Here is a 17427-nt window from a genome sequence, read left to right as displayed (position 1 = left end):
CTGCCTGATCACCCAGAACTGCCACTGCCTCAGCCCCTACAGCCACCCTATCCTTGTCTGGAAGGATATCCGAAGCGATGTCTGGAAGGTCATTTGGCTGTCCAGTCTAATTAGCATATTATGCTTTTATTTTTATAGATAGTCAAGATTTGGAAGTAGCTCAAGTGTTCATCAAGAGATGAGTGGATAAAACAGCTATGGTACATTCAGATAATGGAATACTACTCAGCCATAAAAAGGAAGAAAATGTACCCTTTGTGACAACATGGACAGAAGTGGAGAACATGCTAAGTGAAATAAGCCAGTCAGAGAAAGACAAAGATTTCACAAATATATGGGATTTAATGAACAAACTGAACTAACAAGCAAAATAGAGACAGAATCATAGTAGAGAGCACACAGGCAGCTCTGATGGGAAGAGGGATTCAAGGGGTTTGGAAAGATTGAGCAAAAAAGTGAAAGAACTCCTTGAACATGGACAACACTGTAGTGACTGTGAGAATGGAGGAGGGTGGGTGGAGATAGAAGAGGGAACAGGGGGGATAAATGGTGATGGCAAATAAAACAAAATAATTTAAAATAAAATGTCATCATGGAAACCTCTAAAATGCTATTACCTGGAATCAGTTCCATAATGATGTAGATCGGCTGTCTCTGTGTGCAAACTCCTATAAGTTTGACAATATTGGGATGATCATATTGCTTAAGAATTCTGGATGAGAAAAGAATAAGAATAATTATTTAAATATGTATGCATTAACCTATGATCATAAGTAATGTACACAAATAGAATATACTTTAATCAATATAACTCATTTTTTAAAACTTCAGTGTGAACCGAAATTGTGATAAATAGGATATATGCAAATTTTGATAAATCTTGGCAAAAAATAGGTACAAATCAGTCCATTACCCTTAATTCCATTAAATATTCACTTAAAATTATCATTCACTCTAAATGACTAACAACCATGCTAAGTAGAAATAACTTACTTAGTCCAAAACATTTAGAACTGTCTTCCAAATATCCAGACTTAGCCACCACCACAAAAGCATAGCTGAAAAGCATGAGTGAACTCAAAACTGTAAGCTTCTAGGGTAGCATCTTTTTGTTTTGCTCTATGTACACACTTGATTTGAAATACATAAAAATAAGAATCTAATTCATGTTGATAAGCACCATTGGGTAATCCTTTCATTAAATTTTTATAATCAGAACTTTCTCGCTGACCATAATCAATTTCAAAATAGTAAGAATTCAAAAGTTTTGAGAAAGCTGTCAAAGGTTAAACAATAACTGAGTAAGAGAGTTTCAATATCAAGTTAAGCTGAAGCAGAGAATACTTAGTTTGGATAAGGCAAAATTTCAGAGGGTTATAAAATAGCACAGACTCCTAGCTCAAGTTAAAAGTAGATTAGATTCCCCCAGAGGCCTGTGTACCCTGGTGATTTCTATTACCAAATTTTACTCCACATTATCCTATTGACATAGTTATAAGCTCACTTATATTTCAAAGATGCAATTTTCTTGCCTAAGAGAATGAAAAAATAACTTCATTTGGAGAAAGATAAAACAATTTATATAACTGTTTTATATTTAGTTGTACTTGTACAACTAAAGCAAGATACCTGTAAAAAAAATTTTATATTGAAAATACAGAATGATTTATAAATGAAAAAGTAAACTTGGAAGAATTCTACAAATAAGAGAAATATTCTGACAATAACTGAGTTTGCAACTTCTACAAGGAATTAAAAAGTTTTAAAATGTTTGACTTTAATTCAAAAAGTCATTTCTGAAGCTGGAAATTGCTTAGTAAAGAAATTCCAAAAAATAGCCAGCCTGAATTCCTATAATATTTAAATAGCTAAATATAGAGCTCTATTATCTATTAAAGCACACTTAAAAGTTTTTACATGCATATTTTTATTTTTTTAATATATTTTATTGATTTCACAGAGAGGAAGGGAGAGGAATAGAGAGTTAGAAATATTGGTGAGAGAGAAACATTGATCATCTGCCTCCTGCAAGTCCCCTACTGGGGAATCAAGCCTGCAACCAAGGTACATGCCCTTGAGCAGAATCAAAGCCTGGACTCTTCAGTCCGAAGGCTGACATTCTATCCACGGAGCCAACTCGGTCAGAGCTAAAATTTTTATTTTTAAAATAAGACAAGCTCGCTTTAAAAAAGCAAGCTAAACTCTATTTTGCGATAAAACAATCACAAATTAGAAAAACAAAAAAAATAAAGATTTTTGAAAATGTTGGATATAATTTATACTATAAGAATACTTATGAATATCTATAAAATAATAAATGTATGAATTTAAAACCTTTAAATTTATTAGCATCTTTTTTTTTTTCTGAATTGCCAATACACATGAAATAGGGTTTCAACTTTCTTCTGTAGTTCAACAAATGCATCACACCAGTTTACTCCTTTGCTATCAATACTCATTTTCAGATAAATGGAGAAATGTACATGAAAGTGCTCCCTGCCATGGGACTTAGTTCACTCATTACCATATTCCCTCATTGCCATGTCCTCTGTTCTCCATGACACTTTACAAAAACTTCAATTTTATACACTAGAACATGATGGAAGCACACATACCACCAACTCACACACATCTCTGCCTCCCTCCCTTTAAACCAGGGGTAAGGAACTTTAGGCCCTTGCAATCATTTGGTCCTGCTAAGGCATGAGGGGTAAATTAATTGTTTGATCAATATAGCAGGCTAATTTTTAAGTTGATAATTTTGTATGGCCCGAGAATGAGGTTATAAATATCCAAATAGCTATTGGCAGAAAAAAAGTTCCCCACCCCTTCTTCACACCAACTATCTATAGATCCACCCATTTTCCTCCTCTCTCATTCATCAATCCATCTCTCAAAGGTAAGTCTATCCTCACTCTGTCCAAAGCACCTTTCAATTTGTTTTGTGCTTCATTGTATAAACTAGATGTTATAATTAACCGAGTGGTTTTAACTATCTGCCATAAAGAGGTAGCAAATTGGAACATTAAATTTTAGCTAATAAAGGAAAATGGCAATCATCTTAAAAAAATCAATTAGAAAAGAAACAATATGCAAATTCTGGAACAAATGCCAGAAACTAAATTAAAGAAGGCATATGAGGTTCTTAGAAAACTAACAGATGGAAAAAAAAAAAAAAAAAAGAATTAAATGATAATATCTAAGTAAGGTATGGGAGATGAAATTATATATCTAAATATTTATGTAAATTATGTCTTGTATGTAGAATGTAGTAATATTTTTATTATAAGGAAAATCACAACTGTGTGTGTGTGTGTGTGTGTGTGTGTGTGTGTGTGTGATGAAAGCAAAAAACACTGCAATGTTTTTCAAAGACTTGCAGAATACTCACTGTTTAGTAGCACCTGGTTCTTATCACTCTGCTTACCTAACTGACCCATAGTCTCACTCAAACAGAAACCTTCTGATTCCACATTGTATAAGTGCTTACTTTTGGATGAGGGCTCTGAAAGTATTTATTTCCACTTCGACAAATCATAATTTATGATATCTTCAAACTTACATTTCAGTGAGTCACTTATATTATAAATACACACTTGATATAACTTTAAAGAACTCACTTGGCTTCTTGTAAAAATTTCATTTTCAGTTCCTGAGGAACATCTTCTTTACATGTTTTAACAGCAACAGCAGTTTTATCCTTTAATATGCCTTTATATACTTCACCAAAATTTCCCTGAAAATGCAAATACATTCATTGTTTGAGATGTAAGACAGCCACATAAATCTTCACAAAATACAAAAAAAGCATGTAATGATGCATTTTGTGTTAAAGCATCAGCATTATTCAGAGTTTGAAGTGGAAATCAAGATTGGGAATGTTGCTTTTACCAATGTTCTCAACTTTAAGTATGCTACTCAACACACCGAATATTTGGGGAAAATTGAAAAATGAAAATAGGAAAATTTTTCAAGAAAATAGAACGAAAGGAGAAACTCGAATGTGACACTGTCAGAAATATCTGAGTTTTGTTACATCCAATTTGCTTTACCTGCAATTTATGAAATTTAAAAAATTACCTATTAATGATTAAAGATAAAGCAGAGATTTTGCAAGGTGCCTTTTGGTATAGAGCCACACAGCCATATTGTCAATTGGAAAGGAGTGAGAGTAAGAGACTAAGGCAGAGACAACCGAACTAGGAAGATGGGCTGTCAGCCACTGTTCTAGGTTGTCAGTCTTTAGAAGGTACCAAGGAAGAGGAGGTTCTTATCCAAATACCCATGTCACTGGTGATGAATACATTTTCTGTCAAAAGTATGAACTCCTAACCTTACTTTATGGCAAAAAAGTATTTTGACTTAAGAGGCCTAATTTTCAGTGTGAAGTCATTTTTTTCTTTTATTATAAACACAAAACATTACAGAGAAGACCTATAAGGCTAACAAAACAATTATTTTTTAGTATTCTCTTCAGGTTTTTCTACATGTGCTTATATGTTTTTACAAAGCTATAGTAATAATAATAATAATATGCAAGCATTATAAGCTTCAATACTATTCTTGCTGAGCAAGTAGCTGAAGTAGGAATCTACTTGAGTTTTTCGAGTTCTAAGGTCCATGTAACTCTTACTAATAAATATTTAACATTATTAAAAAACAAAATATTTTTTAACATTGTATTACTTGATATTTTATTTAATTTTAAAATTAGTTTACTCACACTTTAATATACTTAAATATTATAAGTTGTTACTGAATCTAATATTCAACTCTTATTTATTTAAAAACAATGATTAATTATAAATGTAGCATAATACACATTTATCATAAGTTTAAAAAAGAAAAATTTGAGCTTTTATATCTTTCCATGTTTTTTATTCTCAAGATTCTTTTCCCCCACCCCCCATTATCAGATCATTAATATATCATAGATAGAGCTGAGAGAAGATATTAATATACACAATTACTGCTGGGCCTCTACTTATCTGAATGATTCTGAAGCACTTATACTTTAACTTGTCTAAAACTTAACATTTTTCTCATTAGACTTTTCTTAACTAATTTACCTTTTTCATTTACTAGGACCACATTCATTCTCTCTGCAAGTATTCAGATTCTACCTTTGCCATATTTGTGTCTTCCTCCTTACATCTCAGAAAGGCCACCCTGATTCAAAATCTTAAGTTTCTCACCTACACTGATCTGTCACTCACCCCTTTCAACAATAAAGAATTATATTTTAAAAAATGCATGAACACAAATCTTTTAATGCTGTTCAATAATCATTATTATAATTCTGTAGAAAATTCACACTCTGATTCTTCTAAAAAATGGCTTTTCCCCTTCTTTTCTCTTAAGTCCCCTACTCTTCCTCCCTCGATCCTTATTCTTAGCTGATAATCTTGCTCGTTAGTACATTGAGAAAACTGAAGCAATCTACTAATAAAGAGAACTTTCAGGCTCTCAGCCCTACATTTACCCATCTATCAATCTTCCTTGCTGTTATAAAAATGAACTATTGTGTTTTTATTGAAGTCAATTCTCCATTGTAAATTAAATTTACTCTTTTTAAAAAATATATATTTTTATTGACTTTTCACAGAGAGGAAGAGAGAGAAGGAGAGAGAACTATTGATAGAAACATCGATGAGAGAGAATCATCGATCAGCTGCCTCTTGCACACCCCGCCTGGGGGTGTGCGCACAACCAAGGCACATGCCCCTGACCGGAATCGAACCTGGGACCTTTCAGTCCGCAGACCGACACTCTATCCACTGAGTCAAACCGTTTTCAGCTATATTTACTCTTATCTACTCAATGTCATTACTCTACCAATTCTCAAATCATAAATTTGTCACTAGATCATTCCCAACTGCAAACCAGTATGCCTACAAGGCACTACATGACCTATAACCTTCACCAACTCACTGACTTCCTGTCCTATTATAATTCTCCTTGTTTACTTAGTTACAGCCAAATGATATCCCTTGCTCTTCAAATGAAATTTTCACTGGATACTGCCTCTGTCTAGAACCCTCTTCAATAGAAGCCCACATGGCTAAATCCCTCATCTCCAAGTTTTAATTTGAAAGTAACAATTTTAATCAGGCTTACCCAAATTTCACTTTTAAAAATGGCAACTTATACTTATAGCACACTCCTAATCCCAGTATTTTCCACAGGACTCAGCACCCTTTAACATTATAAAATTTACTATTTACTATGTTTATTGCTTATCAGCCTTCCCCTGCTAGACAGAATAAAAGCTCCAAAAAGGCATTGTTTACTGAGGATTTGAGGATTAAGTAAAATATTTATTGAACACCAATTATACATAAAAAAGTCTAGAAAGAGTATAGTACTCAAAAAATTAGAATTCTTGTCTCAACCTTATATTACCACTAATATACAGTACATTATAAGTATTTGTACAGAATTGGCAATGAAAATATTAAATAACAAATCATTTTTTATTTACAGTATTAGCTGAAATGAAGCTAAACCATTATCATTGCAGTTGCAGTCTTTCATTAACATGACTAAATATTTTTGAAATTGACATCATGCTACTGCCTTATCATTTAGAAAAATAACTATTCTTTGAAATACTCTTATTAAGAAAATAGAGGTTAAAATTCCTCCTGATATACACTATTATTTCACTATTCAACAAAACATAAAAGTAATTGAAATATTGTTTTTTTTCCCAAGTACTAAAAAAAAAATCTGTCCCCTTCAACACATGATATTTCAGTAAGTGATTTAATTTGATTATTTTTAATTATATTTTCATGGAAATTTATTTAATTTCTTTGTAATGATTTTTGGTCCAATTAGTACAACTGAGTTATTGATCTAAAGTAATAGAAAGAAGAAATATTTCCTTAAGAATGACAAAGGAAATAAGCACATCACCTAATGCTTTTAGCTTGAAATGCTTTAGAAATTACTTACTAAATAAGTAATTGCAGTCAATAAAACCTGCTAGCCAGGAGTATTTCATGATTCCATTTTGAAAAGAGATTTTAAAATACTAATAAGAACCCTGTTAAGTAGATTAATTCAACAGGAATTTACTTTCTTAAAATATGTAACAGTTAAAAAATAGGAAACATTTGGTCAAGTCATCATGCTTACATTTAAAAAAAAATGTAATGAATAATCATTTTTCATTTAACATGCTGAGCTTTAAGTCTAATACTGATAACTCAGAAATGCATCAGTGATAATTTTCACAAAATATCGAGTTTACTTTTTTTCACATTGCATTGTGAAACTAAATTAAAAATATTTAATGGAAACACCTCTAATTAAGCCATTGACAAAGAAGATAACTTTACCATTGGTACTCAATTATAAATAAACAATAAATTTGCAAGTAGTCCATTTGATTATCAAATGTTTGCTATTATTGTTAGATATAATACTTTCAAATGGCCTATGAATTGAAACTTCCAACTAGACTGAAAGGGACTTCTAACCAATAATAGAGATAGCTACAAAATAAATCTTTAATCTGAAATAGGTGTCTTGCTCATACAATATTTAGATAAAATAACATTTCCAATGGTGTTATATACTGTGATTCTAGAGTTTTGAAATCCCTAAGAGCAGAATTTTACATTTTCTGATTACACATGATAGTTTTTAAAAGTAAAAGATCATCTTTAAACCTTTCAAAGGTTTTCACACATCTATTTCAGTGACCATCTCATACGTGCTACTGTGCTCTTCCAGTTAACGTGGAAGGTGCTTTGTTGTATGCTAGAACCTAAGAAGGGCTGGAGGAAAATTAAAGACTCTAGAGAGTTCTCAATTATTATAAAGACTGTCAGTTATTTACCTCACTTGATTACATACCTTGCCCAGTAATTCACCCAATGTGACATCTTCATGACTGAGAACCCATTTCTTATCCTATGGCAAAGGGAAAAAAAAGAAAAAAGAAAAAAGAAAGAGTTTTTTAGCCCAACTAAGATTACATTTCCTGTAAGATGCACTTGAGATATTGGGAAACAGATCAAAGGGGATACTTCAGTCAAACCATTAAATCTACAGCACATTAATAAGTTGTAACATCAGGAGGCTATAAAACAGATCTAAGATATGTTACTATGCAAGATATGTTAAAAATCTACATTATATAGCAAATTTCCATCAGAAATCTTCAAATGGTGGTGTCCCTGTAACTAGAATATAGCATGCACTTTTCTCTCCTCATAAAGCTTAGACTGTCATTTCAAAAGAGCTGTGTCATAAGTACATGAGAGAATTTCATTTGATAATACAAAACTTCCAATTTTCTCTTGATCATAAAGAATTCTTGTCCCAAACCACATTACTAAGAGTTAATTCTTCCACATATAAACTGTCCATGAGTTATAGCTGTTAATGACATTGCATGTAGTCCCATATCTTGCCTAAGTATTACACTTTCCTGAACTGTAATGAACAAAACTTGGGTACATAAGACCAGTGATGCAACCCATTATCTAATTACGACTTAGGGAACAGTTTATCATCTTAAAAATCTCATAATAAATCACATAATGCCATAATGTTATAAAGAAATACAGGTTTAAAAAAGGGAAATGAAGCAAGGGAAAGAAAAGGGAGGAGAGGAAGAAAAGAAGGGACAGAATAATTGAGTTATGCAGGGAAGAGTCAGAGAAGGAAAAGAAAATCCCGGAGTGATATATTTTATTCAGGATTTGTTTTTAATTAAGGTTAAAATGTAGTATTCCCCAATTACACATGTTGAAATGTAATTATGATCTATAGAATGAGTTGTAATAAGTAAATAAGCATCTTAAAGTAAAAAGCCACCCTACCTATGGCTTAAAATGTCCTAGACAGCCATTTGAAGTATTTTACCATAAGAAACACCATATGACAAACACTCAAACACCACCTTCTGTTAGATCAACTGATTTCAAAACAAAACAATTTACATGTACAGTATTTCAATCTATATTCAAAATTAAAGCTATAAAGGACCTGAAAGAAAACAGAGGAGTATCTTCACAGCTATATGAGTACACAAAGATTTTGATAGACACAAAAAGCACTAACTATAAAATAAATAATTGGAATTCATCAAAATTAGAAACACTTGTTCTTTAAAAGGCATCACTTTTTTAAAAAATGAAAAGGTAAACTATAATCTGAGAGAACAATGATTTTGTATGTACAACATATAGAGAATTTATGAGAAGACAACAACCCGATTTTAAGAAATAAGGGTGGAGGAGGGTGTAAGAGAGCAACCAAAGGACTTATATGCATGCATATAAACATAACCAAGGACACAGACAATAGGGGGGGTGAGTGCATGTGCTGGGGAGGTGGGAACGGCCGGGGATAGGTTAATAGGGGAAAAAGGAGACTTATGTAATACTTTCAACAATAAAGATTTCTTTAAAAAAAATTGGGTAAAAAATTTTTTAAGAAAATAGATAATAAGCATATAAAAATATTTTTTAACATCATTAGTCTTCAGTGACATACAAATACAAATCACAATCAGATGCTATTCCATACATATTAGAATACTAAAATTAAAAAGATTAAATGATGCCACAAGTTTGCAAGAATAGAGAAAAAGTGAAGTTCTCATACACTGTTAGTATGTAAAATGGTACAAGCCATTCTGAAAGACAATATATGACTACTTTATGATTCAGAAATTACACTCCTAGGTATAAACCCAAGAGAAATGAAAATATAAATCCACAAAAAGACATAAAAAATGTTTGAGGCAGATCTATTTATAATAGCCAAAAACTAGAAAAAATTCCAATGTCCCAGCAAAACCAGAACTGACAAGTTTTTGTATATTCAGACAATTAATTACTATTCAGCAATGAATAGCAATTTACTAGGGATACAGACAACAGCAGAGCACTTGCAAAACACTTTTCCATGGCCACAGAAGTATTTAAGTGAGAGTTGAGACAAGAACCTCAATCTTTTGTCTCCTGTTACAGTGCTTAGCTTTTATTGTGCTGAAGAGACCAAAGAACATTGCATTTAAAATAAAACTGAGTCCAATAATTTTCTGAATCTAAATCACATATATATATATATCTATATATCTATATCTATATATATATAGATATAGATATAGATATATATATATATATATATATATATAAATCATCTCAGGTAACTAAAAAGAAGGATCAAATGATAGAACATCTATAACCTGAATAAATACCATGCAATTTTTACAAATTCTTTAAGATTTCCAAGTCCTTCAGCTGAAATTGGAGCATGCTCAAGGACATGCATTTTTTTTCTTAGATATTAATCTATGACGTTATTCTATGATACAGTGAGCACTATGTTTCTAGAAAGCCAATTCATGCCAAACCCTAAAGTTGAAAAATTTCATATAAAGTCTCATTTAGGTCTATAACTGGTATATTTAATATAAAAATAGATTCTGAAATGTTTTCATTGAATTACAGAATTGAAAGATCAATGAAGCAACTGTGAGAGTTGAATCACCTTGAGCTAAGAACATATGGGCTTGAGGTAACTCAGACAGGGAGATATGGGAATTCTGCCAAGAGCACACCTTGCATCTTCAGTAACACAACTCCTCCCAAACATCTCTATGGCAGGCAATAAGATTACAACTTGCCTACTTCCAAGAACCTCCACCTATTCTCTAAAGACATTGGACATAATAGTCCAAGTCTCAATTTAGAAGTCTCTATTGCAAGTATAGGTCATTTATTAACATGGGTTTTAATTACAATTTAAAAATATGGTTGTCATGGCAACATTTTCCACTCAAGATTTTAAGATAGGTCAAGTTTATTTGTATTCTGTTACAGAAAATCTTGTGGCTTCCATAGTTGGATTAGAAGATACTGCAGCCCTAACAGTGGATAGAGTGTCAGCCTGCAGACTCAATGGTCCCAGGTTTGATTCCAGCCAAAGGCATGTAAAAAAAAAAATGTGGAAAATATAGGACTTTAAAGTTAAAAAAAAAAAACAACTCAGTAAATGAACTGGTAAAGTGAAGATAACAGAAGAAAGAACTTTTGAACTCGAGGACAAATCAAGATAATTTACCCAAATTAAACAACAAACAGAAACTAGACTGGACAGAAAATTAAACAACCTCAGAGACCTGTGGGATAATAGCAAAAGATCCAACATTTGTGCCATCATGGTCCCAGAAGAAGAGGCGAAAAGAGGGATGCTGAAAGGCCATTTAAAGACATAATGCCTAAAAATTTCCCAAGTTTGGTATAAGACACAAACATACAAATTCAAGAAACTGAGATAACTTTACATAGGGTAAACCCAAAAACCCAAGCTAAAACATATAAAAGCTAATCAGAAAATTAAAGCCAAAGAAAAGTCTTGGCAGCAGCCAGAGAGAAGTGACGCACCTACAGGAGAACATCAATTAAAGGATTCTACTCTGAACTATGGAATCCAGATGAAAGTGGCACAATATTTTTCAAGTGTTTTAAGAACTGTCAACTGATACTATATGTGGCAAAAATATATTTTAGGAATGAAGGGAAAATAATGCTATATGGAGGAAATCTAAAAGGATGTGCTCAAAAATAAACCTAAAAATAGTTCTAATATTTTCTCCCTATACCTCAAATTGTTTTGTGTATTCCAGATACTCTAAAAGGGTTGACACTGGAATCAGAAGGTTAATTAGGATAGAAAAGCCATAATAAAAGTGGTTTGTGGGACAATGACACCTTGGTTATCTTTCACAGCAACTGTGAAGAAAAGGTTAGCAGACATGTCCATGTCACCCTATTTACATTCATCTTCAGAGTCACGATGATAAGCCTTAGACAAATAAAAAATTAAGATGCTGGAATGTCCAAAAGTTACTGCATAATGCTATTCCACATGCCTGATGTGAGGAGTCTAGATGAACACATCAGCATGTTTAAAGTAAACATGAAGAATGAGGCTGTGCACATGGTACCTGGTTTGGGGGTCATTACCATGGCTGGTCATGTGAAAGGTTATGTGATCAGCAACCTGTGAGAACTCTGGACTCCAAGACTCAAATATGTCTTCCTGAGCAATGACATAGCACAAATGTTTGCAGAATGAAGGTGGAAAGACGTGTCCACACAATTCCTACATAAACAGGGCAAGGAAGCCTGTGCTTGACCTCTCCTTGGCTGCTCCTGCTGTTCTGGCAGGTATCCTATGCTAGAATAAATCTTAGCCTTGAGTATAACTTTAAGTAATGTGATTCTTTCCAGTGAATCGGTGAGCTAGTGGGTGATTGTGGGACCAACACTCCAAGGGCCGAGAGGTTACTCAGGCAGCAAGTGGCAGAACCAGTGTCTGAACCCACATCTTCCTGACCCTGAACACTATGTCCTTTCTAATTACAGTGCCTCCCAAAATAGAATAATTTAAAGTGATGTATATGACTCTTTCAAGTTCAGAGACTGACTGTCATGCAACTGTCAGTTTTAATTAACTGGAAGAAAATGGGTTGTAACACTTTATTTCAAATTTCCAAGTCTAATCCTAAAGATTTTTCACTTCTTACAGTTTATACTGTTTTATATGGTTATATTTTTTATACTTTGTTTTCAGCCAATTATTGCTATGTTAATCAATTATAGATTGTGCTTCACTCACAGGATTTACTAGATTATAATCTAATTTAAAGCTTTTGAACAATCCTTTTTTGTGAAAAAAAAACAACTTTGAAGTTGTCATCAAGTAAAATGGTTTATATACCCCTGGCAGAATATAAAATTTACTTATATATATAATCTGAAAATATGACTCATACTTCCATCTCGAGACCATTATGGTCACTAGATAATACATGACAGTTACCTTTTTCCATATTAACTCTACAAATTTTTCTTTTAAAATTTAAAGAAATCATCAAAACACAAGGAATCAACATTTAGCCATTATTAGAAATAATGGGAAATAAAGCTTAATTACAGCTTTAAAATATTAAAAGTTAAAACTTAGAATTACTTGGGCCTCACAAAGGTAGTGATTTTAAATGAAGTGAACAAAATAGCAAAGCAGCAGCTTCTCCTTTGTTCACCTGCAGAAGATACCAGCCCAGTCTGCTGGGCTGCGGGGATAATCACGCTTCTTGGTGGATTGCCACGAGTGCAGATGGCTGTTACTAACTATGCCAATCAATCCCTGCCAAAGCACTCTGGGATGGCTGCACGTCTTCCTCAAGTTATCCCTCCAAGGGGCTTTACATGGGTACAGGGATATATTTCAAGTTGAATCTCAAGCAGGTAAGTTAGTGATTAGGAGTATAATGTAAATATACACTGCACTTTGATTCTGTTCAGTTCTGCAGGGAAAAAGACCATCTACAAGAATACTTCTAACATGGCTGCAAAACTATCTATTCGATTCTCATACGTCTTCCCAATGTTCAAAATTAGAGTTCTCTAAAGATGAGATTTTTAAAAATATATATTTTATTGATTTCAGAGAGGAAGGGAGAGGGAGAGAGATAGAAACAAGAGAAAATCATTGATTGGCTGCCTCCTCCACGCCCACTACTGAGGATGGAGTCCACATGTGCCCTTGATTGGAATCGAACCTGCAGGCCAACACTCTATCCACTGAGCCAACTGGCTAAGGCTAAAAATGAGATATTTTAATGGAACATTTTCACTTTAGAATTTTTTTTTCTTTATTACTTCTGCCTTAAATACAGAACAACTCACTAATACAACCTATTTGGATACAGGAGCCAATGCCATGTAGATCCAACTTGAGAATTTAGCTTCCAGAAATAATGGAAATATAAGCTTTATCCACATCATGGTCAAATATATGGGAGTGATTATCCAGTGTAATAGCAAAAAAAAAAAAAAAGAAAGAAAAAAGACAAAAATTTAAAAGCAGACTTTTAAACATTTCTCACCACAAACATATAACACCTAAAACAGATGAGTTGCTGAACATATTGACAATATGACATTTCAGAGCCTTTATTTTGAAGTCACAAGCCCAGCATATAATTCTAAGTAGGAATAATTAACAAAATGCCACAATACAGAACATAAAATGATTGTCAGGGACTATAATTTTTCTACTATTCATACTGAGAAATAATTGCTATCTCTACATTTCTTTTCTAAACAAGTTCACAGTCAGTCTGCTTTATTACCTAGCTTAGCTTGCTTAGCACATTTGTTCCATTCAAATCTCAGGAATGCCATAGTTTTAGAGTCCAAGGATTATTCAGAATTTGATCAGCTTTGTCATTAAAATTATTAGAGTAAAAATCTTTGTTGCTAAGTATGCAAAGTAGTCTGCCTGCTGGCATTCATTTGAGAAGTTTTTAGTAATTGAATACTTGTTTTAATACTCTATAAATTAATTTTAAATAATCCCAAAGTGTTGTTTTTTTTCATCAAAAATGGGTCTTCTGCAGTAGTATTGCAGACAATCCCAATTATCACCTCAGAAAATATTTCATTACATTTGCAAGTTACAAAAAAAGAAGTTTTTATGTGTGTGATATACTATTATCCTGTTTTTGTACAGAGAATTTTAAATTGTATTTTTAAATTAATGCCTACTCAATTTCCTTACTTAGATAATGAAATTCTGTTTTTATTAATATACTACTATTAATTGAAATAAAGGCTGCATAACTGTACATATATTAATATTTTTCAACTCATTTTCATTCATCTTAACGTTAGAATGTCATTTTTTCTTAAAGAAAACTGTCAGAGCCAACAGTTACACACCCAAAGGGAGCAGTGCAGCTGGTATACGTAAAAAACTGGAGATACAGACTCTTTCTAGGTTCTGGGAACTGAGTGACTGAAAATAATCAGCTAGAAAAATATTCAGGGTCAATTTGGTCTACCAAATTTCTACCAAAAAACATATTATTCATCCGTGAATTCCATGTCTTAGATTTATCCCTTTTGCTGGTGGGATTCAATTTACCATACAGAATGTAAAAGGCAAAGAGGTTTATTAAAATGAGAACAAAGTCTAGACTCTGCTTTTAGGAGTTTATTGACCAATAAGAACAGAAGAAAGGGAGAACAGAAAGTACCTTTAAAGAGCAAAAAAAGATACTTGTAGCTTTTTCCTTTTAATCTTAGCATCTACCCTAGTTCCTTCCTACCCACATACACTTTGGCCATTAAAAACCCGGGGTCTCTATTGAGTGGGTCTGGCTCCCTTACCCCATGGCTAACTAGAAAGGAGGAGACCTGTCATTGAGTTGAAGGTCTCCTGGGGACTCTCTCCACTCTACTGTTTGAGTGGTGGCAGCTTCATGAGGAAGAGGTCTATAAGGAGGGACATCTGTCCTTCCTTCAAGGAGTATCTGGTGGAGTCATTTTGTTGGGCCAGTGGAGATATTTCTAGAGCCTGACACTGGCAAAAGGCTGCTGAGTGATACTGCAGACAATTCCATGGACTTGATCAGAACCTTCTTCCATAATTCCTAAGGAAACCAAAAAATTGAAGGCACTGCAGAATGAGCCTTCTGTGCTGTGTAGTGATTAAGAGAGCAGGCTGTGGAATCAAACTACTGGGCTTTAAATATGGCTGTGTGATTTTCATCAACTCAGCCTCTTTGAGTCAGCTTCCTTAGTTGCAAAATGAAGAGAAAAACAGTAGCTACTATTATTATACAGAGTGGTTCTAAATATAAATGAGATTTTTATAAAACGCTTAGCGCAGTGCCTAAGGCACAATATGTGCTTACTGAATATTAACTATTCTTCCTACTCAAAATCCCTCAAGCCTTAGGGGAGTGGGGAATCCATCATTTCTTATTCCCATCTACCGCAAACACCTTATATTTCCTTTTAAGCAAACCATTATCCTGCTCAGACACTCATTCAAGTATTTACTGAATATCTATTAAGTGACAGGTACAGATTAAAGATCTGTAATTAAGAACCTTGCATCCCTTTGTATGAGACTTAAGAGTGTAGTAGTAAACATTAAAACCCTCCAATGGCATCACATAGTTTTTGGAATAAAATCTTAGTTGTCTGAGACTTAGAGTTTAGTAAACATTAAAACCCTCCAATAGGTCTTGAAATTAAAAAATGCAAACCCTATTCTATAGTATGCTAGGGCTTTCCCCAAGTGGGACACAGACAGGCCCTGCTACCACCCTGGAGCAACACCCCATCAAATTGGAGCCTACACTGCCAAGACCCCATGGCACAAAGCGTGGCCCACAGCCTAGCCCAGCCTGGAAACAGTAGGTGTGGGAGCCAGGTAATCATGTCAAGTAGCAATGCCAGGCTTCCTCTCCCTAGTGACTAGCCTCCTTGGAATTTCTTCAGCCCAGGAATACGACTTGCTTTATAGCCAGGTGCAAACATTTTACAGTTTAACCAACTGTTTGTGAAGCATTTTCCTGTGTCTCATCTCATTTGATCCTCACAGAAGTCCTGTAGTAGGTAGATAGGAGACTCAGTACAACCCTATTTTCTTTTCATTAGCAAGATGCGAATAGTGATAATAAAATATTTCTTCCAATTAATTTCCTTTCAATGTGTATCAATCTGTGCACCAGGACACTAGTTTAAATATATTTAAGTATAGACTAGGAATTTTGTATCTCTTCAGATAAATTGTATCTGACTATATATTCCTTGTTTTCAAGATTAAAAGAAAGATCTAGGAAGACTCCACCGGAGAGTCTAATATTACAGCCCCTGACATCACTCTTAACATATCAAGCACCCTGTCAGACACTGGTGACTGACACTGGTGACTTTCCGTCCAGAAGACAAAACAAGCTAGGTGCTTAATGTTTAATCAAGTCAAAGAAAACTTAAAAGGCCTATAGTAAGTCAAAATTTAAATTTTACATTGTTCCTGCAAACCTGCTAAAAATCTAAGTTTATTAATAAAAATCATAATAGGATAGCATTGAGTGCAGCAAAAGTAAGTCATTTATCTCCGAATCTAATCATGAGGTAGGTGTGAAATATTTTGGCATTTGTGATAACAGATGTGTAAAGTAACTATGCTAGAATTTTTCTGCTTACAAGTTGAAGCAAAACACAACATAATTTGAATTTAAGGGGAATAAAGATAAAATGGTTCCTTATTTCCTGGTTACCACTATACCAAGAACATGATGGTTTTATGATTTGAGAGTAATAAAAACTTCATTTCATTCAGAGTAGTACCAAATCAAAAAATCATTTTTAACACATCCTGGTAATAAATCAAGAAAGGAAGAAAATGTCAAAACTCTTGAGGCAATTAATTCACCAGTTATACAAGTACGATAAATAAACAAAAGGAGTTAGTTCATCAGTAAAAAGGTTTTTTTTTTGGCAAAGTGGCTGAAAGCCAAGATTTCTCAGAATGCTCACAAAAGTGAGAATGCAGTTTTTACTTTGAACTCCTGGTTGCATAAACAAAGTCAAAAAGAAG

The 17427-nt window shown here is 33.4% G+C and overlaps 1 protein-coding gene across 16 annotated transcripts in view; it reads right to left on the bottom strand.

Annotated features, from left to right (window-relative positions):
- FER (FER tyrosine kinase) overlaps positions 1-17427 on the bottom strand; it is a 242510-nt gene that overhangs the window by 83508 nt on the left and 141575 nt on the right. For all 16 annotated transcript variants that reach the window (XR_004982824.2, XM_036408936.2, XM_045571831.1 and 13 more), the window contains 3 exons: positions 7864-7920; positions 3621-3736; positions 618-712 (listed from right to left, as the gene is read on the bottom strand). Coding sequence is in view for 15 of the 16 variants with exons in the window: in XM_036408936.2 (XP_036264829.1) it covers positions 618-712; positions 3621-3736; positions 7864-7920 (268 nt within the window). In the remaining variant the exon portion in view is untranslated. The remainder of the gene's footprint in view (positions 1-617; positions 713-3620; positions 3737-7863; positions 7921-17427) is intronic.

This window comes from Pipistrellus kuhlii, unplaced genomic scaffold, assembly GCF_014108245.1.
Source record: "Pipistrellus kuhlii isolate mPipKuh1 unplaced genomic scaffold, mPipKuh1.p scaffold_m20_p_4, whole genome shotgun sequence".
Lineage (NCBI taxonomy): Eukaryota > Metazoa > Chordata > Mammalia > Chiroptera > Vespertilionidae > Pipistrellus > Pipistrellus kuhlii.
Note: the sequence above shows the minus strand (reverse complement) of the source record. Positions and strands in the feature narration are given on the sequence as shown.